Here is a 26,630-nt window from a genome sequence, read left to right as displayed (position 1 = left end):
TAATGTGCATGAAGAAAGCTTGTGAAGACTGGAATCACACAAATGTTAGCTGGTACTTTCTGTTACATTACGTGTTGTCACTACTGCCTGGAGATCGGCGCATTTAGGCCTTTGCCAATAGCAAAAGAATGGTTGAAGAAGATGTGTTTCCAACCACTTATCTTCTGAATCTGAGCACCTTTCTTACTGCCTGGTTTAATACGGAGTGTGTGAAAGCAGTTGTTGGTTTCTTTTCCATGTACAAGTGGTGTACTATTATTTCGAGCAGCACAAAAGGAAAACGGGGGCCACAAATCATTTTAAAATTAGGACGGAATTTGCTACATACTTTTGCAGCAATAGTGCTAGTGGACAGTATAAGGTTCTTTTAAAACCTAAAGGTGTTGTAAACTTCTCTGGAAATGAAGTGCTGGTTTTTTCGTTTTTGTAAATAAAGAAGTCTCTTCGTTTTCTTTCTTTTTTTTTCTGCTGAGATGATGAGTGAGGGATGTGGAAACTCTTGCAAACATGGGAAAGTTTCAGTTAGAGAAAGGAGTCAGCAAGAGGAAGTTAATTAGAAAACACAACCTGAAGGGAGCATAACCTTTGAAGTACACATTTAACTATCACCGGCACTTCTCCGAAGCATATTTGCTAGTGGCCTGCCTGGCTGGCTCACTTCACCGGGTACCAAACAATTTGTGATTGCTCAAAAAAAAAAAGCAGTGTTTCACACAAGCTTATGTTAATGGGCAGGCCACTTTTGGAATCGAGCTGGGCACAAAAGAAAATGCTTAAAGTATTTGTCAAAAGCTGGACAATGCTGACTAGTTTCGGTGAAGTGGACAAAAGTACCTGGTGTAACAAATGGTTAGCTTTGCACTATAAAAGTAAGGAGAGCTTCAATTTCTAAGCAGTGACATTTAAGGGAGTGCATAAATGATTGCACAGACGATCTGGAACAGGTACTTATAAATACCACACTAAGTTAAGGCACGGAAAACACGACCGTAGGAAATCCACATTAAATAGTTTCACTCCTATGTGCATTAAGGGGGAATACTTCGCTTGTCAGCCGTGAAACATGGCTGCAAGGGAATCAAAAAAAGAAAAAAATTCTCAAAACTGCAGAGAGGCCGCTGTGACCCAAAAAAAGATTTCTTACAACCCCTTTCGCCCAGCAACGTCTGCAGTTAACAAGAATAAACAGTCACAACAACAATAACAACAGCAACAACAACTCTTCTCTCAACAATAAAGAGCCCCTTGCCCAATCGTAGTTTCGAGTGTCGGATGTCCCGAGGGGCACGGAATAATCACCCTGCTGAAGTGTAGTGCCTTCGTGAAACCAGGCTCTGTGTACCCACATGCATGCCATACAATAGCCAAACCGTTCCTCGAGGACAATGCTTCGAATCCGCTTCAAGGACCACTGTTTGCACACACTCACACAGGAACACACACACACACAAATAAAAACAAACAAACAAGCAGCCAACAACATGGCTGCTGCTGGCTTGCGATATTTCCAGTCTCTGATCTTTCAGTGCAGTTGTTGCTTGCACCCGACGAAAATCAAGAGAGAAAAACAAGGCCACTCATGTAGTCGATGCTGACTGCTTGCATTTGGAGGTAAGTGCCGTCACCACTTGCGCTGTTGATGACAGCAGCAGTGCATCCCTTCTGCGTTGATGTCGCGGGCCACCGTTGATGTCAGCCTTGCTGCGACACACAGCCGAGGATCAAGCCACGGCCAGAAGGTTGAGGAAACAACCAAAAACATCGAAATCAGACACGCCCTAGCACGGTCGTCAGGGTAACACACGGGACGTTCGGTTCGAAGTCGTTGCGTGCAGCAGCCGCGACTCGCCGTGCTTCAACGTGAAGAACTCGCGGGGCGATATGCCGTGGCGATCGAGACTTTCGCGCAGTTTCACGGGAGGGTCGAGGTAGTACTGGAAAAGCACGAAAGGGAGGAAGGAGAAATAAAAAGAAAAATAATTAGTTTTCTTCCTCTAGAGTCTGCACACCCCAAAAAAAACTCCCAAACCTGTGGCTCTCTCCTGGAATGAAGGAGCAATGTAGATAGCTATAGTGTACCCCCCTACCACCACAAGTGTGTCGCATCAAGGTGCACATAGGTCACGTCCATTTGAACCACATGACCATACAGGATACTGTTCTCTGAGTTACCTATCCTTGCAGTACATCCTGATAGCGCACTCATTGGTTGGCAGGCTGATGTGAATCACTATATTGCATTGATCCAAAATTAAGTACCTGCGGCTCTAAGTGCCCCTTATCTTTTGATTGTATTACATCAGAAAAAGAACACATTCAACCTGAACATACCTTTATGCTAAACACCACTCCCCAATTCAAGTGTCCTCTATTAGGGGGGGAAAAAGTGCTTAAATTTGTTTATTGCCATCGCTTGTGGTACTTCATATTGCCACCTAGTGCTGCCAGGTGGCGCAAGCTGTCCGCGAAGACGATGAGGTTGCGATCGTGCTTTCGCGGATCGGCCGCCATTACCGTCTCCTCTTGCCGACTCCAGCTGTTGAAGCGTCTCTCCGTGAGAACTCCGTGACAATTTGGTGGAGGTGCTGGGTACGAGTATCCCATGCAAGAAACCCCTCCAGGGAGCCGTGCCGCCAGCCCTGCGCCGATTGACACCCCGGTACACCGCTTCAGCCGGAGGCTGCAGGGACTTTCACCGGAGCTTGGACCACTCGCGACAGTCATGATACCAGCCACCGGTATTCTCACGCAAGCTGCCGGTGCTACACCTGCCCACTATACCTTGCAGACCCCGCGGGTTCCCAAGGCCTTCCACGGGGACCTTTTCGAAGACGTGGAGGACTGGTTCCTTCACTTCGAGCGTGTGGCTGCTTATAACCAGTGGGACGACGCCGCGAAACTAAGAAACGTCTACTTTAGCCTAGAGGATGGCGCCCGCACGTGGTTTGAGAACCGTGAGGAAGTTCTAACTTCCTGGCGAGAGTTTCGCCGTCGCCTGCTGGAGGCCTACACCAGCGCGGATCGCCGCGAAAGAGCGGAGCGGGCAATCCAGTCCCGCGTCCAGCTACCGAACGAAAGCGTACAAATGTACGTCGAGGACATGACGCGGCTCTTCAGGAGAGCTGATCCTGCCATGCCTGAAGAGAAGAAACTTCGGCACTTAATGAGAGGCGTCAAAGAGCAGCTGTTCGCAGGCCTCGTGCGCAGCCCACCATCTACAGTTGCTGCATTTCTTTCGGAAGCCACAACGATGGAGAAGGTCCTGCAACAGCGTTGCGCCAGTTACGACCGGCCCGTGCATGCTGCTGCAGTCACATCATCGTTTGCCACCATCGGACAGCTTGCGCCACCTGGCAACACTAGGTGGGCCGATGTGTACGCGGGCAAGCTGACGGGCTTCTTCAGCGCGTTGGGCAATTTCATGAACATCGGGTGCGAGTTGGTCGTCATCGAGGCATGGTAGCATCGCGTCAAGCATGCTCTGGACTTCACGTCCATATACAAGACGAAAGGGAGTAAAGCGTGTAGTCTCCTGGAGGGCCGTGTTGTACGCAAATGTGACGTACGGTAGCACCTCATCCCAAGTTTTGTGCTGAACGTCTACGTACATTGACAGCATGTCCGCAATGGTCTTGTTTAAGCGTTCGGTTAGCCCATTGCTCTGCGGATGATAAGCTGTGGTCTTGCGATGGCTAGTGCAGCTCAACGTAAATATATGGTCGATTAGCTGCGCTGTAAACGCTGTGCCTCTGTCGGTAATAACGCACGAAGGGGCTCCGTGCCGCAAGACGATGTTTTGCATGAAAAAGTCGGCGACCTCTGAAGCTGTGGCACAGGGTATCGCCTTGGTCTCGGCGTAGCGAGTCAAATAGTCAGTAGCGACTATGATCCACTTGTTTCCTGAGAGTGACAACGGAAAAGGACCGAGAAGGTCCATTCCTATTTGATCGAACGGAGAGCGGGGTGTAGTAACGGGCTTGAGAAAACCCGCCGGCTTAAGCGGTGGCGTCTTCCGGCGCTGGCATTCACGGCAGCTTTTTACGTACCTTTGGACATCGTCCGAGAGTCCGGGCCAGTAGTACATGTTGCGTATCCTGGCGAGCGTCCGAGAAAAACCCAGATGGCCTGAAGTGGGCTCGTCGTGGCATGCCAATAAAATGTCGGCGCGAAGATCGGCCGGAAGTACCAGAAGGTAAGCTCTTTCTTGGCCTCTCGAGTTCTTCTTGTATAAGATACCTTCGCGCAAACAGAAAGAGCCGAGACGTCGAGCGAAGTGTCGTGGTAGAGGCATGGCGTGACCTTCAAGGTTGTCAATCAGCGGTCGGAGGTCCGTGTCAGCCCGCTGCCGGGCTATTATGTCCGATGCATTAAGTATACCGAGGAAACCGCTGTCGTCGTCGATTTCGGGACCGGAAGAGTCGAGTGGTGCACGCGACAGCGTGTCGGCGTCTTCGTGTTTACGGCCCGACTTATATACGATGGTAATGTCGAATTCTTGGAGCCGTAAACTCCAGCGGGCCAATCGTCCAGACGGGTCTCGCAAATTAGCCAGCCAGCATAGGCAGTGGTGGTCGGTTACGACTTTGAATGCGCGGCCGTAAAGGTAAGGGCGAAATTTCATGGTGGCCCATACGACAGCAAGGCATTCCTTCTCTGACGTAGAGTAATTGCGTTCGGCGCGGGAGAGAGTACGGCTAGCATAGGCTATAACTCTCTCAATGCCCTCTTGGTGTTGGACAAGGACAGCTCCAAGACCGATATTGCTGGCGTCGGTGTGGATCTCGGTGTCGGCCTCTTCGTCGAAGTGTGCAAGAACGGGAGATGTCTGAAGGCGTTGGCGGAGCGAAGAGAAAGCCGTCTCTTGGTCTATTGTCCAAACGAAGGAGGTGTTGCTCCTGGTGAGGCGCGTCAACGGCTCTGCAATCTTTGCGAAGTCCGCAATAAACCGTCGGTAATATGCACAGAGACCCAGAAAACGCTGGACAGCTTTCTTGTCAGTCGGAGTAGGAAAATTGGCGACGGCGGCTGTCTTGTCGGGGTCGGGTCGAACTCCGTCGGCGCTCACAACGTGACCGAGGAACCTGAGCTCTGTGTAACCGAAGTGGCACTTCTGGGGCTTCAGCGTAAGGTCAGCGGAATGGAGGGCTCTGAGGACAGTTCGCAGGCGCACGAGATGCTGTTCAAAAGTTTCTGAAAAAACGACAACGTCGTCCAGGTATACAAGACAACTTTGCCACTTGAGGCCGGTGAGGACAGTGTCCATCATCCGTTGAAACGTCGCTGGCGCAGAGCACAAGCCAAAAGGCAGCACTTTGAATTCATAGAGGCCATCTGGTGTAACGAAGGCAGTTTTTTCGCGGTCCCGTTCGTCCACTTCAATTTGCAAATAACCGCTCTTCAGGTCAATGGATGAAAAGTACTTAGCACGCCGTAATCTGTCCAGGGAGTCATCAATGCGGGGCAACGGGTAGACGTCCTTTTTAGTCACATTGTTTAATTTACGGTAGTCCACGCAGAATCGAAGTGTTCCATCCTTCTTTTTAACAAGGACAACAGGCGAAGACCACGGGCTTTGGGAAGGTTGAACTACACCGTCGTCAATCATCTCCTGAACTTGCTTTTGGATTACTTCCCGTTCTTTGGCGGAAACACGATAAGGCTGCTGGCGGATAGGGCGAGCGTCGTCATACGTAATGATCCGGTGTTGCGTTAGGGGCGTTTGACGAACTTTCGACGAAGAAGCGAAACACTGTTTATACTCCAATAGCAAGTGCTCTAAGGCCAGGCGCTTTCCTTCGGGGAGGTTGCAGTTGATGTCGACATTCGGAACAGATTGGTCGTCAGTGGCGCGCGATGATTGGTCGTCAGGGGCCGCTGCCGCGAACGCAAAGCAGACCGGAACATCCACAACCGCTTCAGCGGTAGCGATCGCAGTTCCAGAGAAAAGGTGCCGGTGCTCTGGAGAAAAATTTGTAACAAGGATCGCAGACCGGCCAGCGCGAATTGTTAGTAAGCTTCAAGCGGCGCAGATGCCTTGAGTCAGGAGGAGCGAATGATTAGCCTCGGCGACTGCTTCAGCGTCGTGCAACTCAGCACAGGCGACTTCAATCAAAACACTGCTACGGGGCGGAAGTGTGACGCTGTCGGCGAAAACGCGAAGTGCGGCACTGCGTTGGCAGGAGTTGTCGAGTTCGGCGGCTTGCTCTGTGGAAAACATGACGATTCGGTTGCGCAGATCGATAATTGCTCCATACTCCCGCAGAAAGTCGATGCCGAGGATTAGGTCCCGAGAACACTCGCCCAGGACGATGCAGCTGACGACGAACGTGGACTTGCTGATCTGAACGCGAGCAGTGCACATACCCTTGGGCGTAACCAGATGACCGCCGGCAGTTCGAAGGTGCGCGCCAGGCCAAGGGGTAATCACTTTTTTTCAGAATGGTCGCCAGTTGTCCACTTAAGATCGAATAATCGGCCCCGGTATCAACTAATGCGCTTACTCTGCGACCATCGATAAGAACGGGTATTTCTAAAGAAACGCGGTTTTTTAACTCTAGTGATGGCGTCGGCGGGTTTTTGTCGGATTGTAGCGGCGACGACGGGAGGTCTTCAGCACAGCGCCCCCCAGCGACCTCGCCCCCGAAGGTCGCGGGTTTCAGTTTTCCCGACGAGGACTTGGCGATCGGCCCGGTGCCGCTCGCGAGAAGCCGGGAGGTGTCGGGGAAGAGCGCCTCGGTGAGGGTGAGCGCGACTGCCGCTGCGCTCGGGATGGATTGCGCTGGTCCGCAAGGAATTCTTCAATTTCAGGGGGTCGTTCACCTTGACGGGGTCTCGGTGAGTCGGTGCGGAAGCCTTGGATGCCGATGCGTCGGTAATAACAATTTCGATAAAGATGACCTGGCTCTCCGCAGTGAAAACAGAGCGGTCGTCGGTTAGGTGTACGCCAAACGTCGGCCTTTCGGAGGGGTGCTCGACGATCCTCGAAGTACTGCACCGGTTGCACAGAGGGCCGCGGGGCTTGAGGCGTGGCGTGAATTGGTGGCGGCGAAGCGGGAGCCGGACGCCTTGCAACTTCGGCGTACGTCGGACGGTGGTAGTCCCCAGGCAGAGGTGGTACGTCGACCACAGGAACAGGGCCCCGGAACGCCTGTTGCACCTCCTCTCGTACAAGAGCGGAGATGGAACCGAGCGCAGGCTGCGACGGGCTACAAAATTTGTGAAGCTCCTCACGCACGATTGTGCGAATAAGTTCCTAATATGCCATATGGCAACAGGTTACATAGTCTGAATGCACATTTATTGTGCTGAAAATGGACTGGAGTAGGTGACAGCTATCCACCCTTGCGGTGTCTTGCTACTTGAGGACAGATTTTTGATGAACATCTCAATAAGCTAGTGTAATAACGCTTAAGATTAACAAGAAAGTAAATTTTATTGTGTTCATCTTAAAACATACTGCAGCAGTGCTTTAGTGGCTCGAGCATTTGCCTCGTATGTGGGAGGTGCGGGGTTCGATTCCCAGTGCCGCCGGGTATCCACCAGTGATACAATGGGTACAGGCTTTGCCCTGGCCTGGTGCTCGGATTAACTGGGGTAAAATGCATTTAAAACGGGTCTTTTGATCCCATCTTGAGTAGAAGAAAATACCTTGTGCCATGAAGGTCTTTGGCCAAAGCCACCCCAGCACCAGAAAAATTAATCATCATCATCATCGTCTTCTTGAAACACTTGAGGCATGAAAAAAAACTGCAATATAACTGCTGACATGTCGTTTTTTTGTCACTCCAGCTCTTGAACCAGGCCGGCCTAACCGTTGTAGTGAATTAAAACTATGCATCAGCAATAATTTTGCAGTTCTTTTCGTGTGTCATGTGACCTAAACACTCCCTACACGTCACAGCCATCGTTCGGTTGATGAAACTGAAACCAGAACAGCATCAAAAACAATTTCAATTATGGATTATTTTGTGGTCGTTGGTGAATACCATGTGTTGAACCACATATTCTAATGTCCACAGATCATTTGAAAAAAGAAAACATAACTGAAATTAGGTGTCTATGGTCCTCTAACTAATGCTTCAAACACTTGGAAGAATTTGGTTGTAAGGATGTGCTCGTAAACACTACCACACACAAAAAAAAGCTCCACTACAATTTATACAACACCGAACCTCATGTATTTTGTTTAGTTGTGGCATTGCAGCATGTGCTGAAATCAAGTGTGATGAATTAAACCTTATAGTGAGTACAGTGCCTGACAATGTGCCATCGGAGTGTCTGTTGTAACGAGCTTTCCAGATATCATGCTCATCGTACGAGGCAGTAATCTGAAAAACTGTCTTACCTCATTGGCAAGCGTAAAGGTTCCCCAATGCACTGCCAGCGTGGCACGGCTGCGCACATCCTTGTGGATAAGAACTGCTTCCTCGGGGTTCACGTGCTGGTACTTCATGAACCACCTGCAACATGGCACAGGGCATGTGACCTCACAAGCAGCTGCTGCACTGACTGTAGTTTGCTGCTTTCTTTCGAGCACACTGCTGAATTTTGTTTCATCGTTTCTGAAAATTTTTAGCATAATTTTCTCTGCTTTGCAAATGCAGCCACTGCACAACGTTCCAAATGTTTCGAACTTGAGCCAAAGTCATATGTTTGTCGGACACTAGAGGAAATCAGCACTACGCATGTGAAGGTGACATAGGGTGGACCATGCTGAGATATGTGGGTGTTAGGCTGCAAAGACGTGGAGTGGGTATATAGCAGTTTACCACAAACTGTTCTGTTTCACACTGCACATTGGTGATTCTGAACCTTGAGATGATAATGGCTCTTATGATTTATTATGGAGCCCATCATCAGCAGCCTGACTAAGCCCACTGCAGGGCAAAGGCCTCTCCCATGTCTCTCCAATTAACCTGGTCCTGTGCCACCTGCGGCCATCGTGTTCCCGCAAACTGATGAAAGTATGAAATTCTAGAAAACATGGGCGTTCTCTGTGCTTTATTATGTTGTGTTGCATGTTCCTCTTGTTACAGTGAGTTAAGGATCGTGCAGCCATTGCAAGCACTGAAAGACAGTGCGGTCTGAGGGAACACGTGGCATCTTTTTCAGACGCTGCCTCCCCTGGGTGAGCTGAACGGGAGGGTTTGAATATGTAACAGGCTGTAACAGGATTTGAGCCCAGTACCTCCCACATACAATGCAAGCAGTTTTCTATTAAGCCATCAAAGAGCGCCTTCGTAAAAGCATGCATAGAGCTCATTGCTTATCATCCTGTACTTTTTCTTAACGATAGCGAACTGGCATAGCGCTGCTGTTTTTCTGCACAAACATAAATTAGTGGTGCTCGAGCCGGGTTTAGCGTTCTTAATTTTTGAATGTTCGGTACTCCAATTTTAGAATGCACCAGTTCTCTGGAGGAGAATCGCCTTCTGTTGATCTAGTTGGTATTGCATTGTTGGTTCTGGAAAGGACTGGAAAGAAAAAGGACTTTCTTTGGCTTCGTACATTGCCAGAACACACTTTAGAGGAGAGACGTAATCGAAGTTAATAGTTGTTTCATTTTAGCATTGCACTGCTTGCAGCACTTTTGACGTACACCTGAAAGTTGCAAAACCTTGCCAGAATGGGGCCACCAGTTGCATTTTTGCAGTCAGTCAGTGAGATTATGGTATGTTGCCGATGAGAAATTACATGATGATTGCTACTGCAATGTATTAATCTATGTGCTGTAAAGTGTTGAGACACCTGTTTCATAGCCAAAATAAGAAATGGTGCGTTCTGTCATAAGTTTTTGACATGGCGCATTCAGCTGGCATTTTAACCTGGCTTCTAGTGGTTTGTTGTGAACAGCACATATGTACAGGGGTGTCACAAGGACAGGGGCGGGAATGCATTTCGTTGCGCAGGAACAGAGTGCGAGTTTCAGCATGGCTTCTGCTCCATTGCCAGAAAAAGTTGTCGTGGAGTATAATTGTAGCAGTTCACACAAAAGATAATGTCACTGAAAGAGCTTTGCCAAGGGGAGGCAGTAGGTGAAGTAAAAAAAAACAATGGTGATAATTACGCAATTCTTGGCATGTACATCTCACCTGGGCTCATACGCTCCGATGGGAATAGCAGCCACATCGAAAGGCCCGTACGCCTGCCCAATTTGCTTGAAAACGTCACAGTAGCCTGTGTCGCCCGCAAAGTAAAACCGGTACTCGGGGCTGATGACACACCAGCCTCCCCACAGCACCTGCAGCAGAAAGAGAATCACACCAAGATAGTCGGTCAGCATTGTCGTTGGCCTGAAAAATCCTTACATTGGGTGCAGTTGTACACAGCCAGTTATGCATTTGGGGATCACGTTCTAGTCAAGCATAGTGTGAGCAAAAATCACTGCAGCACTACATACAACAGATAAGGACACGGAAATGAGGGGCTCATTATGTCACATATGACGGAAGCCAACAGCCGCTCAAAACCAAGGAAAGCACGTGGGAATTATTTTTTTATTTGTTGTGTTGGTGAAGCGGAAATTAGCAGTGTAATCATTGCTTACCTGAATGATAATTGATTAGTAGAAATAAGAAGAGAAGACAACCACATGCTGCCAGTGGGATCCGAACCCATGACCTCTGCAGTCACGTGTGGTGATCTACTCTATGCTTTTTTTTGGTTTCAGTGGCTTTTGGCTTCCTTCAACACTGCATACAGGCTGGGAGATCAGACTAGTCTTCCTATTGATGTCAGACCATGCAGTGGACAGTGTTAACAGTTGAACATTGTTCTTTTAGGGTAACAGAATGGATTCGAAAGGAAAGAAAACGTAACCAGGAGTGGTAGAGAGTAGACATGGAGATGAGATAGGGGAAATGTCCTGGAATAGGGTGGCCCTGGGTGGTGAAAGACAGGATTATTTGGAGATTATTGTGAGCAGCTTTGTCCTGCATTGAATGTAATTCGGCTGATAATGATCTTCTAGAAAAAAAAGGAGAGACATTGAAAGCAATTTTGTTTTATGAAACTGGTGAAAGTTGTTCACTTCCTTAGGGAGCTTTTATGTTTTCTGAGCTGCCATGTCACTGTTATTAGAGGAAATCAATGTTGGTAATGCATCAGTCGTTCCTGTATTGACGATATAATGCATTATAGCCTGCCAAGTGAGAACTTTTTTTCTCTACTCAGTGCTAACACAAATCATGACCTCAGTAACGCTGCTACTGGGGCTATTTGGGTTAGCGCTTTTGGTTATGCGCGCTGCTTGTGGCTACGATGAAGACAAAAAGATGGAACAACGACAGCCCACTAAGTTTGGCACATTGTCTTAGTGGGTTTTTGTTCTTGTTTCATATTTTTGTTCTCTTCGTAACTACAAAGCAGCGCACAGGAACAAAGATCAATCTTTGATGATATTGTAACGGAAAACAGGGAGACACCAAAATATGTAACGGAAAACAGGGAGACAGGTCGCTAACCAGCAGAATACAGCAAGCAGCCAGCCAGCCAGCCAGCGCGAGACACTTCAACGTCTTCCAAGACACTTCAGCGCCACCTGAGAACACCAGGTGGCATTACTCCCCCTCCAAAAAAAAAGAAAAACAAAAGCGGGGTTGCAGTATGGGCAGTGGAAAGAGAAAAAAAAAACAGCACAAGCACACAAAAATGTACAAGGGAGGTGGGCGAAGGTGTCCCACGCGAAAACTAGCAGAACACTGAGCGTACTATCCATTACCGCGTGAAGTAGGGTTTCATGCGGACAACGTGCACAACCTCAGAGCGGGGTGGACGACGCTGAGGCTGCACAGTCCCGTCAGGAAGAACTTCGTAGGTCACTTCGGTAACGCGGCGCAAAACTCGGTACGGTCCAAAGTAACGGCACATCAGTTTTTCAGACAAGCCTGGGCGGCGTACCGGGGTCCACACCCAAACTTGGTCTCCCGGATGGTATTCGACGTGCCGATGACGGAGGTTGTAGCGGCGTGCATCCGTGCCCTGCTGCCGCTGAATGTGAAGACGGGCACGTAGTTCTCGCTGTTGAGTCACCGAAAGGTCCGGGCTGATGTCAAGGGATGGGCGCACAGGAAACATTCAGAAACCTCCGCTAAGGGGTCGGCGAATGCGATGGCAGTAGCACGAAAAAGGTGCCGGGGCTCGTTAGAGAAGTTAGTCACCAGGAGCTCAGAGCAGCCGTCGCGGAGATGGATGAGACCTCGCGCTGAGCAGATGGCGTGGGTGAGCAAAAGGGACAGGTTGCCCTCTGCGACCGCTGTCCCTTCACGTAGTCCGTCGCAGTGAACACTCACAAAAACGCTGGCGCGTGGCGGAATCCAAACGCTCTCGGCGGATATTCTAAGGGCGGCGCGGCGTGGACAGTCCTCGGAGTAAACATCAGCTTTCTCGGTAGAAAATGTGACAGTGCGCTTTCGGAGGTCAATAATAGCTCCATACTCTCGGAGAAAATCAACGCCAAGGATACAGTCACGGGAGCAGTTCGGTAGAACTAGGCAGCTGACAACAAATGTGGAGCTGCGAATTTGGACTCTTGCTGTGCATAGGCCAAGCGGAGTTACGACATGTCCGCCAGCCGTGCGAATCTGCGTGCCGGACCATGGTGTCATTACTTTTTTAAGAAGCGCCGCTAGCTTTCCGCTTAAAATCGAGAAATCAGCGCCAGTGTCCACCAAAGCACTAACCTTATAGCCATCGAGAAGCACGGGTATATCCAACGAGAATCGATCTCCGAGTTCAGGTACTGCAGTCGTTGCCTTTAAATCGCGGTCGGTCGCTGTTCGCGTTGTCGGGGGGTCTTGTTCGTATCGATTGCCAGCGGCCTCGCCCCCTGAGGTCGCTCTCTTTAGTTTTCCCGGCGGGGACTTGGCGACCGTCTCTGCGCCATCCAGGAGGAGCTTTGGGGCTGTGGCGAAGGTCGGCGTGGTGATGGAGACCGAGACTGCCGCTGGGAATTGTCGCCATGCGCTGCTGGGCTACGTAGTCCTCGATCTCCCGGGGTCGTTGACCTCTTGGTGGACGGGGCATGTCGATAGGGAACCCCTGCAGCCCAAGCTGTCGATACGGGCACTGGCGATACAGATGACCGGGTTCCCCGCAGTGAAAACAGAGACGCCGCCGATCCGGAGCACGCCACAGGTCCGTCTTCCGCTGGGGTGATCGTCGATTGTCGATGTAGTACGTGTCGGGGTGTGCGGAAAACAGCGAGCCTTGATTGGACGGAGGAAACTGCGCCGAAGAGGGCGCAGGACGTTGCAAGGCTTCAGCGTACGTTGGACGACGGCACTCCGTTGGTAAAGGCGGCGGGTCAACGGACGGGAACGAAGGTCTCAAGGCTTGAACCTCTTCGCGGACCAGGCTAGCGAGAGAGCCGGCCGTCGGCAGGGGAGCACCGAAAAGCGCCTGGAGCTCTTCGCGCACAACGGAGCGGATCAGGTCGCGGAGAAGACCAGGGTTAGCCCCGAAGGCAGGAAGCGGCTCTGTAAGTGAAGCGGCGAGTACCGGCCGGTCGTAGGTGGTAGACCGCCGCAAGAGCATCTTCTCCATCGTGACCGCCTCCGAGAGAAACTCAGCAACAGTCCCAGGTGGACTGCGCACGAGGCCAGCGAAAAGTTGCTCTTTAACGCCGCGCATGAGATGGCGCACCTTTTTATCTTCGGGCATGGCCGGGTCAGCTCGCCGGAAGAGCCGAGTCATATCCTCCACGTACATGCTTACAGTCTCATTCGGCATCTGAATGCGAGACTGCAAAGCCCGTTCAGCCCGTTCTCGACGATCCGTGCTGGTGTAGGTCTCCAGCAGGCGTCGGCGGAACTCGTGCCATGATGTTAGGGCGTCTTCTCGGTTTTCGTACCAGGTACGTGCACCATCCTCGAGACTAAAGAAGACGTTTCGAAGTTTAGCGGCGTCGTCCCACTGGTTGAATGAGGCCACGCGTTCAAACTCGAGAAGCCAGTCCTCTACGTCTTCGAGCTGACTGCCGTGGAATGGTTTGGGCAGTCGCGGATTCTGCAAGGTGTAGTAGGCAGCAGCTGGCATGACAGGTCGATGGGTGGGTGCTCTGGCAGACTCCAAAAGCCCGTGTTCGGGAGGTAGGCCTTGATTTCTCCGGCTAGCACGGTGCACGGGGGTGTCCACTAGCGAAGGACTGGAGCCCAGGGTATCCGGAGGAGTATGAGACATATACAGGGATCTTTACCCAGCGCCTACACCAAAATATGTAACGGAAAACAGGGAGACAGGTCGCTAACCAGCAGAATACAGCAAGCAGCCAGCCAGCCAGCGAGAGACACTTCAACGTCTTCGAAGACACTTCAGCGCCACCGGAGAACACCAGGTGGCAATATATATATATATATATATATATATATATATATATATATATATATATATATATATATATATATATATATATATATATATATATATATACATCGGGAGTATTGCGGGTTCTTCTATATGTTCTGTTTTCTTGTAAAAACACCTATGAATTGAACACACATCCTTCCCCAAGAGCTGTATGTTGTTTTTTCTGTGAGAATAAAAAAGGGCAGAACAATACTGAAAATACTATTAATAGTTTAGCTTTTAAAACATTTACTCTATCTCTTTTATTCCACGTATGTGAGGCTTGTAAGCAATCTCCGCGCGTAATAATAGTGAAATATGTGTTTTCCCTCCATCTTTGCGCAGGTTTCGCTCTTCTTCACCACAATTGTGTGGAGCTACCTCCTTAGTTACCTCTTGTTCATCTGTTGCGAGGCGCCAACGGGGCGGCTGGACAAGCTAGTCTTCGAACCTCAACGTAAACAGACCGAGAAAAGCGATGGAGACGCGGCGCCAAATGCGAATGGTACGGAGGACGGACTTGCGCATGTAGTTGCAAAGCTCCGAGATACCTAACCGAAAAATACAAAAACAGAGAAGAACGTTTCTAATGACTTTCTTCACGATAAATGCAAACCAATCAGCTGCCATCAGCTCGACTGGTGACGACGTGTTTGGTGCCAACGATCGAGCACCGCCTAGAAGTTAAAGCCAACCTAATGAACGACAACAGACGGTAAACGTTCTCGATTTATTACTTAGGAGTAGTTATAGCGAAGACAAGAACATAGGCTTAACACGACTGTTGCGCCAGCGTTTCTTCTTTCAGCCACGTGCGTTTGCCTTTTGAAGGAATTCACATTGAGGGGTATGAAACATGTTGTGACTTTTTTGTGAGTGACACAAGATTAAAGTGCCGCCAATAAACGAGCGCAGATTTTGGGCTATTTCTTTTAAGCGGAAGTAGTGTCTGAAAATGGCGATGAACATTCTTTTTAATTTTTTGTTGCAGTCACCTTGAAAAATGGGCTCTGCTTGAATACAGGCAAAGAAGACTTCTTTCTGTGCGACTGGAAAAATTTTCATACGCTTTCAAATTTATATCCGCGAACTTATGCGCATCCCAGTTGAAGGAATGCAGTGAAAATCTCGTGAAACCATTGCTTTCTTTTGTATGGAGCTGGCTAAATTTCGCTCAGGACTAATTAAACCTAAATGAAATTAGTGCGTCAGTATTTAAACGAATAACTAGGTACATCTTGTAATTTTAACGATACTCGTATGACAGCGACCTTCAGTATTAGACAGTGAATGTTTCTCTCACTTTTACAGCTCTGCAGTTTTATGTAGTTTATGACCCTTATTTATATGTATTCGAAGGCAGGTGGTGCACCTCGTCTACATAACCTCCTCATGCATTTATTCTTTTTTCTCCCGCAAAACAGAGTAGAAAAGAATGTAAAGACATTTGGTCAATGCGGGAAGCTCATCTGTGGTATTGGCTTATTGAGACATATTGGCTTTCCCGGCGAAATATAAAGCGTAGCTTACTTGCTTAGGAATTAAAACCGTGTGCGAGGTTAGAAAGGACGGCTGCAAAGAGTCACGGTCATACGCAATCGCGTATAGCTTATTCAGTACTGGAGCTACGGCAGGCTTAAAGGATTTATAAAATGAAGTCCTCAGCCCATTGGGACAAGGAGACTTGCCTGGGTTCAGTTCTTCGCGTCTTTTTGTTACTTTCTCGGATGATATAGGGCTTTAAAACCAAGCGTTGATTTCATCGTATAATCGTGTTATCAGTAACAAAATTTCACGTTTAAAATGTTCGATCCTGACTGAACCAGAAGCGAATAGGGCACTATAAATTTCAGCAAAACGCACGTTTTATACCGCCTTATTGCTTCCTCAGAGACCGCTGTCATTCAATGTCATATATTTGATTCAAATGAGCACGACTTTTCTCTACGCCGATAATGCTTTCGGTAGGCGGCTAATCAGCCATCAAGCGCTCAGCACCTAACCGCAGCGTAGCTCCGCGGGAGCATTCGTCATCAATACTTCCAACTGTTGCTTTAGAGATCGAATCTCATTGATGAAAACACGTCCCTTGATAAATTTTTCAGCTGTCATTTTGCTCGTTCTCACATGGAAAATTTTGGCAGCATTTTCGTTGATCTTGTATAACGCCAGATCTTGCTATCGCTATCATTTTTACTTTTGCTTCAATTTTTCCTACTATACTGCGCTACATGCCTGCTACTCATTACACAACACGTCGATGACGTCCGCTGTCTCTCTAACAAAGAGTTCGTCTGCCAGAACTTGATCATTAAATTTCAATGATTTCCAAACGAATTTGCTACGTGTGCTTTGCTTCCCAACTCCAAATGGCAGCAAGCAATTTTCATTGATACAGGATTCACTTGACAGTAACTACACGGGACACGTATGCTTGATACAACACTGCATGACTTTTGCCTTGAAAGTCGTGCACCTTGCAAGCCGTCTAAACTTCAATCATATTTTAACACGCAACTTTTATGGTCAGCAACTACTGCAGCTTTACGGTATAAAATGTAGAATGACGTCCCTTTTCAGATCCAAATATCTAGAAACTTTGAATACTGGGTTAAAGATGTTTTTAGCGACATGTCGTAGTTCCAACCACCCTCTGTTATTTTGTTTGTCTTTTTCTTCTTTTTCGTGTTATGACTGGCATGCATTTGCACTGTTTGAGTTTCAAGTATCTTATTTTACTGTGCTTCCAAGCGTGAGCCCAAACAAGCTTTGTCTATAGGCCCATCTATTATTGTTGTATCATTTAGAAGTTAAATAAAGCAAATAACCGCTCACTCTCTCTCTCCCTTTCTCAAAAAAGTGTGCAAAGCTCATTTCACTTTGGATGCAAAGACAGGGACCGACGTCTTCTAGCCGACATCACAGCGGTAGTCCGCGCTGGCGTCGCTGGCAAGGCGCGAGCTATAGATCTGTCATGCGCTCAGAAAACACAGTTAGCCTGTGTCAATACAATACGGTCAGTGTTACACACCTGGTAGACGCTTTGAAAGAAAACCGTCCGGTCATCAACAATATTAGATGCATAAACGTAAGTCAAACGCCAGTGTGCACTGTTAAGGAGGAAGGCTCACAACCAAAATGTCCCGAAAAGTTGTCACGCACTAGAGGGGAGCAACGAAATGCTATAACTCGATCTTGAAAGAGCTATTGACAGAGTGCCGCATAGTGTACGTCAGGTTTATATACACAGGAATGCTAAAAAATCAAAGAAGACCCGCCATCTCGCTGAATGTAAGAAAGTACGTGATGTAACTTCAAAATAAGGGAGAAAAAGCTGTGGTTTAAACTTTGTTTAAACTTTGTTTAACCCTGGTGAGAAGCGAAACCTTCCTTTGCATGGCTAAGTTCAAAAACGCCACACACACTGCCGAACGAATTGTCTGCAAAGCGTCGATGAAATGCCCGATGGGGCAGCTGCCACCTGCCGCGGTGGGCAGATTGTGATGACGTGAGTTGGTCACTTGACCTGCCATGTTACACCACGTGACACCTGTCTTGTGACTGCACAGACGCTGCCCTCTTGAAAACCTAGCGTAGAGAAGTTTTCGCTTCAAAACAACTCTAGCCCAACGACTGCCAAGTTTTTCGAGAAAACTGCTTTCAACGTCGCATTAAAAACTAGCTCTAAAGAATTTCCTAAGAGGCAGTTAATCCCTTATGTCACAGCAGTGCGGCATTTTTGATACCCTTCTTTTTAAAGGAGTTTTTCTGCGGAATTGCAGACATGGTTCAACCTGCCATTACTTCTATAAAAACGCATAAATTGTCGCGTGTGTGATTTAGTACAAGATGTGCAACTGGAGATTCGTTCAGAGTTGAGATTCTCTTTGGTTGCGTTTCTCCTAATGCCACCCGTTATATCACCTTCCTGCAGTCAAGGGTACGTGTCGAGGGCACCTTGTCATCTCGGCGAGGCGGAGCTACGTCTTGGTAATTTGTGCTCTTCGCCATAAGCATTCGCCACCTCGTTCACTTCCTGCTTGGTCGTCTTCGTTCGTTGCGGCTCGAATACGAGTTTTTACAGCTTTGCCGCCGGTCTCTCGCAGGTGATGAACAGCAGGTAGTCGAACAAGAAGCTCCAGAGAAGCATGATGAAGAAGTAGGACACCTGTCAATAAGGTGGAAGAAGACGTAAATAGGAACCAGTGCAGCCACTAATGAGAACTATGAACAGTCTTCTAAACACCTGAACCTTTCAGTGGTTGACATTCAGGTCTGAGGCATTAAGATATTGAGCATGAAAGCTGTGTTTTAATATGAGTCGAAATGTTTCAGATGCAATACTAGGCAACGGGCGTCATCAATCAGACCACACAAAACAATTCGCCATCGTTAGGCTATTTCCGCTTTGTGCTTCTTTACTGCGAGCAAGGAATCGTTGTTCCCGCATGGTTTCTCTACATGTCGACACCCTTCCGACCTGCTTCCAATTTTGCTTTTGCGTTCGCGTAGCGCCATTCCTTTCTTGCGTCGCACTGCTGTGGTCTCTCATTCGCCGACGTCACGTGGCGAACTCTCACTTCGGGGCCTTCCCGGGTTTCGTGATTTCGTACAACGTTCCGAGCCCGCGCTTCAGTGTTTCGGCGTCTATTCTCCTCCTTTTGGGCTGCTTCCCGAGCCCGCACCTCAGAATCGTGGCGCGCCGAGCATTTGTATGCTCAGCATTCCGCTAGTGTCGCATTCGCTTGGGACATTGTACCGACGGTTCCTCCTTCCCGTCGGCTTCACGTTTCCACGCCTCTACCTTTCTCTTACATGTTGCGTGCCTAGCGTGATGTTCCATGTGCTGCTGCTCTGCTTCATCCATTGCACTACTCAGCTACCATGTCGTCACTACGGTGCTGTCGGCCACATCAGCATGGCTCCGTCTCTTCTGCTGCGGTGCCATCTGTCTAGGCGCTACTGCATGCTCCTGAGTCTGCTATCTGTTTCGCTTGATAATTCTCCACTGCGGCATCTACCTCCGCTGCATACGTATTTCATGACCCTCCACTTCTGTGCCTCCTTTGATGAGTCTCATGGGCTCGAATTGTGCAAAATAGATTTCGATACCGACTGATGTAAACGCTATCTTGTCGAGAGCTAGCGCAAGTGGGCCGGGTGAACTATAAACTGACCAACTTGGTCAAATCGGGCAGCTGGGTTAAAGCGAAACGCCGTCGAGTCGTTCACTTGTTATGAAAGTGCAATAAGAGCGAGTTTTTTACCAGTGCCCTCAGGCACGGTCTTGAAAACCGCGCTTACTGCTTCAGTCTGTCCGCACATACGCAGGCAGCCGCTTCATTTGCGCCAGGCTCGATTCGCAGGCATCGAGTAAGTGCAATTGCCCAATCCTCCAATGGGCATGGCCTTCCTCCGCCAGACGCCTGACTCGGTCCCTACTGCCCCGCAGAGATACGCGAGACTCATGCACTCTTGTCGCCCCACTTCTTGTCCCGTCCTTAGCGCTAATTTATTCGTGCAAAACCAACTAGCTCAACTTCATTATCTGACGGACTCGTGGGAGGGTTGCGGGGCATGAAAAATAATGCGCAAATCGAATAACTTCCGCTACGGTAGTTTTGGCTGCGCAAGTATAGTCTATCAAAAGCTAGGAGCCCACCGTAACCACGGTGTAAGAATAGAGAGGTGTACCAACCGCGCCGCTTCTCCTGTGCTCCTCACGTTCATCGCAGAGTCTCGCAGTTTCGCTGCCTGCCGACCGATGGCGACGCAGAAATGCGGGCCCTAGTGGGCCCGTCTTTGTCGTCTGCTTGCAGTGAACACGCCGTTGAACGTAAGCTTTTCTCGGCATGGACTTCCAATTCGGTCTGTAGTGTTGTTCTTTGACTGAAACACGACTGCATTTTGATTATGGTGATGTATGGTGCTGTCGCCGGTTCTTCGGTGCTTCGACAATGGGCGAAAGTGCACTGCTCCGCGATGTACGACAGGCTACAAGCCGTGCAAAGAAACGTTTTCACTGTTTTGGGCGCCAAGGACGGAGAACGTTTGAAGGTGTGGAGAAATATTATCTTACGTAATGACCGTTTGCTGCAACCTTCAGGCTAATTATGTGAGAAACATTTCTAGCCTCATCTCGTGTCGAAAACGCGGGAAGCCATGTACAAGGGCCATATACTCGTACGTGCACCGTGGGGATCTTGTCTTGCGAAAGATGCTGTGCCAACTAGGTTCTTTGACTGTTCTGCACACCTGTCGAAAGTTAGTAAGGAACGGAAATCGCTCCACGGTGCTCGAGGATGCGGCGAATCAAGAGCCGTCTACGAAGGAGGGCCGCAGGAACCATATCTTCCTCGGGCACCACATCGCGCGGCTTCAGTTACTTGTTTGAAGTGCTGCCGAACATTTTAACTTCTAGCTCTTGGGGCTGCCATCGACTCGAACTAGATCTGGAGTCAGAAGCGTGTACTTTTCGAAAGCTGAGCGCATCAAAGTTAACCAGTTGAGAGCACCGCCAAACCCGTCTCCTCCGGTCCTGCCGACAATGATCGTAATTGTCAATGAGGACGTGACTATGACGCTAATTGCTATACTGGAAAGGCAAATCTCACTAGAAAAATTTCAGCTGTCAAGTGACACGACACGAAGTGCTGAAAATATTGTCGCAATTTGCTCAAACAAGTGGGTGACGCTGTTGTCTGTCGTGGTGGACTAAATCCAAAGGCTTATCCTCGAGTTTAGCGGGACAGCGGATTTCTTGATATAAGTGTGGCGTGGCACAAGCACTGCAAGTTTATTCAGCAGCCTCAGGTCTAAGCACTTGTCCAAGATGCCTCAGTTTCTCGGACACCTTGAAACTCCGCGAAAAGCGGTTAGCGAAGAGAGGTCAGGCAGCTGGAACAAGTAGATTTTGTTTCAAGTCTCCAGAAAATGCTGAACGAATGGCGACACTGAAAAGGGCGAACTACGCACGCGAGCTACGTCAATGAGGATTCGTCAGTACTCCAAAGCAAAGGAAAAATAAATGGGCAACAGAACGCAATCACTGAGTAAAACTGTCAAAGAAGGACATTCTTGATTGCAGTGTACGTGGAATGGCCGGGATTTTAGTTTCTATAATTAGGCACGAAAAACAAGGTCTGGCTAATTTCAGCGCTTTTCGTCTTGTGGGTCGTACATGTGCTCTTTCGCTCATCAGTGACACCGATTTTAGAGTGTCTTGTTTTCTTTGACAATAAAGCTAGTGATATATGTACCGAATATGAGTGCATTATTTTGCAGTTTCATTAGCATGCCGACTGATTCGATCACACTCAGGCTTATGTGTTTTTTGGCTTGCGTGCGATATTTTCATACTATGCCAGGAATTTACAGTTTCATTTATTTAATGTCTGTAGTAAAGAAAATAGCACCTATCACATTCTGCTCAGATCGCTCACCGCAGTCGGCACCACTGCTCAGACAACCTGCACGCCGTGTTGGCTTAAATCCCTTGAATGTTTTTCGCTTTGACGGTTTGATGAATTGCGCATAATCGCTGAATACAGGAATCCACTTTTTATCAGCCTGGTGGCAAGCGAATGGTTGGAATTACCAATGTTTCGCACACGCTAAATAACCTGAAGGCCACGAGAACTACTGGTAAACAATGGGAATTATCGGAAAACATGCGTCTCATTTTCTGGTTATTTACTCATTTTGGCTAAGCTTTGCGTTTAAACCAGTTGCTCTCGTTCCCTCTCAAGGTATATTTCCACAATATTCCAACATTTCCTTGCTAACGTCTATTCCTGCCCAATTTGCTTTTTCTAACTTCAAATGCGGCCGCAGTCATGTGGCGCCATCCGGCCGAGCGTCGAGAACTGCGAGGCGTTTTGTGCCACCTGCCGAGGGCTCGTTGAGACACCTTTCTATTACACCGTGCACCGTAACCATAGCCAGAGCGAGAGCGTTGCCGAAGGATGGTGCTATTATCGTCTGCAATTGCCGCTATCTAGGAGGCACCGGGCGAGGTGACGTTGCCTCTCGCTCCCGCGAGACCTCCTCAGCAAGTTCACGAGAGTGAGGGAGACATGCCTCCTAGGACGGCGCTGCCGCAGGTACGGAACCTTGGCGTAACGCAATAACAGCCGCCAGTGATTGGACAGTGCTCTGTTTCGACCACCACAGGATAGGTGATGTTTTTAAAAAATAGCCTATTTAAAATGCGCGCACTACAAGAGACAGTTTTTTTTCAGCATCTCATATCCCGGAGTAATTTCCTGAAGGGGATTTTTTCTGGTATAAGTAACACGAAGATTTAGAGATATTACAGTTTCAATGAAGAACAGCTGACCCATTGCTCCCCACATCCCCCGCTCCACTCGACCCCTAAAAACTTTCCATGAGCAATATAGTTCGAGACTCTGTTAAAGGTAATGTTGTAGAGTTAGAACAAACACAGTTCGCCGCCCCGTGCACCCTTTGTTGTCAGTTTTAAACTGCCAACAAAAGGAGGCGTTCGGATTCACTTTTTTGCTCTCTCTTCAAGCGGACTTAGCAGCAATTTCTCCCCGATGTAAGGTTGTGGGTGAAGAACTGCGCGAAGCTTTATTTTTACATTCAGGAGTCCAGAATGCGTGTGTGTTTGATACATATATTACTTGCTGATACCTCAAGTGTCATTATAGAGACAGTGCTTTCTGTATTTCGTGGAAAGAGAAATCTTGACTATCAGACAGTGGAAATGTGAGATAATTTGGATTTTTCTTGTAGCCGGTATTTGATCATTCCATTTTAGCAACATGACATTTATTTATTCACAATTCTATTAAGGAAAACGGCATAGATCGTCCGTACTGATCCGTTACAAACTTTTACCGAGTGGAGTGGGAAATCGTCTGCCGGCTTCGCATGGGCAGTGCTTGAAGCTTTCTTGGAGGTAAGCCCCCAAGCACTTCGTGATTATATTTATGGGTTTATATGTGAAAATAAAAGAACTGCGTGGTCATTCTTAGATATGTAGCATGACGAAGAAATAAAGACAACGCTCGGTACACGGCTAGTGTATGCCTAGATGGATACCCATGAAAAACGGGAATAAATGTACGCACTGTCTGAGGACGCTGAAACGCAAGCATCACTATGCACAAAAATGTTCTGCTGGCAAAATGAGCTGCACTGGCGGTCAAGCATGTCTTCTTTGTCGCCTGCAACATTTAAACACGAAGGTTCGAATAAAAAGCGCAGTGTCGCCGGCGCGGCGACTCCCCTCCATGCAGCGACGTGCTACACACTCTCAAAGCGTAAGTACCAGCTCTATAGGGGCAGCTCTTTTGCCTTTAGCTGACCAGAATACGTGACACGGCAGAAATTGGCTACGACAGAGTTTAATGCCAATCAAGGCGCCGAGTAAGGTGGGTTGTCGTGCAGACGACGCCGCCAAGGACTACAACCACGATGGCACTTGAGTTCATCAGGTAAACGCGCGCATGCGCAGTGGGCTTAGCAAAACCGGTTTATTCTGAGAGAAGTTTGGTTCCTCGGCGTCTCGTTTGGGTAATGGCGAAGAAATACAAAAAGAATTCAAGTCTCATGAAATTAGCGCAAAATTAAGCGTAAAAGTCAGCACAAACTCATAACTAATTACAAAACAAAAATTCACTCCGGGCACTTATCACAGAGAAGTGCGAGAACTTCCTCTCCAGGGATGTGTGCAGCCAGAGCCGTATAGAGGGCAGGTGGGTGATGTTCATACACGACGAAGGATAGCCTGCTTAGGGACGTGAAGAAGCTCCATGACAGGAACGTGTTAAAAAGCCTGCGTTCGCGAAAGGACAGGTGGAAGTACATAGATAATCCTGTTTTATGACCGAGTAAAAAGAACAGAATGAGCAATTATTACTGTGAGCCATGGAAGCAAGAGAGAAGGTATTGAAGACTTTTCGGAGCACTCACTGCCGGAAACATATAATTTTAATTTTGTAGGGCAATACACGGACTACGGCAACTCTTATCGAGCAATGCACAAATTTAGGTTCCAATAACGCTTTAAAAGATAGTGGCAAATATTGGTTCAGGATGACAGGCGTGAGCACTCATGCTGCTGAAAATAATGTCTCCTTTACGCTTAAATCTTACGAAGACGGGCTCAGGGTGGTCGGCTTGATTTAATAGTGTGTTTGAAACACACGCTTGTGTCACTCGGGTTCGATCGAATTTCCAGCCTTACGAACCTAAGAAGGAAGAAGGGAGCTAGGTGACGCATCAGGAGAGTGAAAGCAGTCAGTTTGCGCGAACTGACCGCTAAAGCGCCCTTATTTTAAGCACTAAATCCTTTTAGCTCACGTTTTCGGCGTGCCGCGAGCAGAGATGGGCATCCTCAAGAGGACGAGCCCTCATGAGGGCGTCCTCACCTTCACCTCATGAGGATTTCAGTCGGTGAGGTGAGGATAAGGAAAGATGGGCGTATGAAAATTCGTTAGAACGAGGGTGAGGGAAGAACGACATAATGAGGTGAGGGCGAGGGGTGGAATACATGACGAGGTGAGGGCGAGGGAAGACAAGATGCACGGTGTGAGGGTGAGGTTGATGGCTCGAACCGCACTCCGGGCTAATGCTTTTGTCTGTGCCGGCCGTTATGAATTCTTATTTTGAAGCGCTACTTCTTATGGTGAAGATCCCGGGGAAGACGTAGTTTGTGCAGTCTGGAGGTACACGAGGCGAACACGAAACGGGGGTGCAGCACACCTTCTTCGTCGCCATGATGGACTACACCGCCGAAAAAAGAGCTCCTTCAACTCGAAAAGATTTTTTTTAATTGTCTAAAGTATTCAGTGAATAACCCTGTATATGTGATAACAAGGGGCCACTGGCCGAGCCGTGCGGGTGGCTGGCTGTCAAACGGGAGCCATAGCACTGCAGTCAACATTTTCATTACCAGCTCCGAGTCGGTCGGATGATCAGAGTGTAGAGTAAAACACGTAGAAATTATACCTAGCAAGGCCGTTGAATTCCGAAGTTGTAGGCCTTCTTTGTCGGAACGAAGTTCGATTTCAGCTGAGTGAGGTTTTAAAGAACTGGCTGCAGCGCAAAAATTCTTCTACGAAATTCCACTCTCAAATGAAAGCCGGTTGGCGGCGTTAGTGTGGAGTTTTTCCATTCATATTGTGAGTAGTTCAGCACAGTCGTATCTTTCTATATTCACTGGAATTGAGGTATAGGAAAGCGGTCCGACAATGAGGTGGGCAAAGTCAATCATTGTAATCTTACCATGGAAATAAAGCAGCAGCTTAACAACTTTGGTCTGAATCATCGCTCGCTCCCCCTTGCATTGTGCGATGTGCTAAAAAAGAAAAAGTTGTACAACTCTCCAAATAACAGCAACATCTCTTGGTTCTATTTCTGTCGCTGGTGAGACATGAGACCACATAATCGCGCGCCTGATTTTATGAACCACATTTCTCGCAGGCATGGTAGGAAACTGACTCTCAACGTTTGGGTAATGCGTAGCCATGCAAGCAAAGCAATCACGGGCGGTTTAGCTTGGGGCTAATCAAGAATTATTGTGTGCTAGCACCACTAGCCCTGATTTAAATTTACTCTGTATACTTTTGCTTGACGTGAACTGGCTTACTTCGGTTGATATTTCATATGATGTAAGTTTGCGTGATATTGCATCATTTTAAACTTATACTGCGGTATAATTGGTCAATTCTCTGCATTCACAGGCCCATTTGATCCTGATTCCGCTCCTGGCGCTGAGATGTCTCTTGTAGGCTACGCGCCACTGCCTTGTGATGGCAGATGCTGCCATCGGCGGGGCTTATGAGGCCCAAGTTTTTCCTGAGGAATCTCTCCCATATGATTAATTGAACTGCCACTGCGGGCCGTTTGCTCATAATTTGATGGGCAGCTTGTGATGACGTCACAACGTCACGTGACCAAGGTGGCCCACGTGCTAGAAGCAGGATTCCGATAGACAGACCACCGATTTTCGGCGGAGTAGAAACGCTAGGGCACTATAATGGCAACCACAGGAACCGTTCACTCGAGACACCGACAGTTAATGTTTGCCATTATTCAGCCTAAAAGCTGCATTTTAGCCACGCGTTTGAGTTTCAAATGGCCTGAAAAATGTTTTAATTCAAGAGACAGCATAAGAGCCTCACTGCAGTGGCAAGCCGGAATCGCACTGAGGGAAGACACTTAAGAAATAAAAAGCTTCATAGCTGGAGGAGCGGGATCCGAAGCCGCGGTGGCGCTAAAAAATCAGTTCCGCTGGTCGCTGCTTCAGACCTCAACGC

The 26,630-nt window shown here is 48.3% G+C and overlaps 1 protein-coding gene across 1 annotated transcript; it reads right to left on the bottom strand.

Annotated features, from left to right (window-relative positions):
• Window positions 1–383: 383 nt before the first annotated feature.
• On the bottom strand, window positions 384–25,089 carry LOC144111958 (N-acyl-phosphatidylethanolamine-hydrolyzing phospholipase D-like). Its single transcript, XM_077645051.1, has 4 exons — window positions 25,075–25,089; window positions 10,092–10,240; window positions 8,345–8,459; window positions 384–1,934 (listed from the first exon to the last, which is right to left on the bottom strand). The coding sequence occupies exons 1-4, from the start codon at window positions 25,087–25,089 to the stop codon at window positions 1,791–1,793; spliced, it is 423 nt and encodes a 140-aa protein (XP_077501177.1). The 3' UTR covers window positions 384–1,790.
• Between the last annotated feature and the right edge of the window lie 1,541 nt (window positions 25,090–26,630).

Source organism: Amblyomma americanum, unplaced genomic scaffold (assembly GCF_052857255.1).
Source record: "Amblyomma americanum isolate KBUSLIRL-KWMA unplaced genomic scaffold, ASM5285725v1 scaffold_19, whole genome shotgun sequence".
In the NCBI taxonomy this organism is placed as follows: Eukaryota; Metazoa; Arthropoda; class Arachnida; order Ixodida; family Ixodidae; genus Amblyomma; species Amblyomma americanum.
The sequence above is the reverse complement of the archived record's forward strand: the minus strand, read 5'-3'. Positions and strand labels throughout refer to the sequence as shown.

Excerpts from the sequence above, each read along its gene's own strand:
- LOC144111958 (XM_077645051.1), bottom strand. Across the intron at positions 8,460-10,091 it reads ATCGGAGCGTATGAGCCCAG|GTGGTTCATGAAGTACCAGC; the intron begins GTGAGATGTACA and ends GCCATGTTGCAG. Across the intron at positions 1,935-8,344 it reads CCTTTACGCTTGCCAATGAG|TACTACCTCGACCCTCCCGT; the intron begins GTAAGACAGTTT and ends GTGCTTTTCCAG.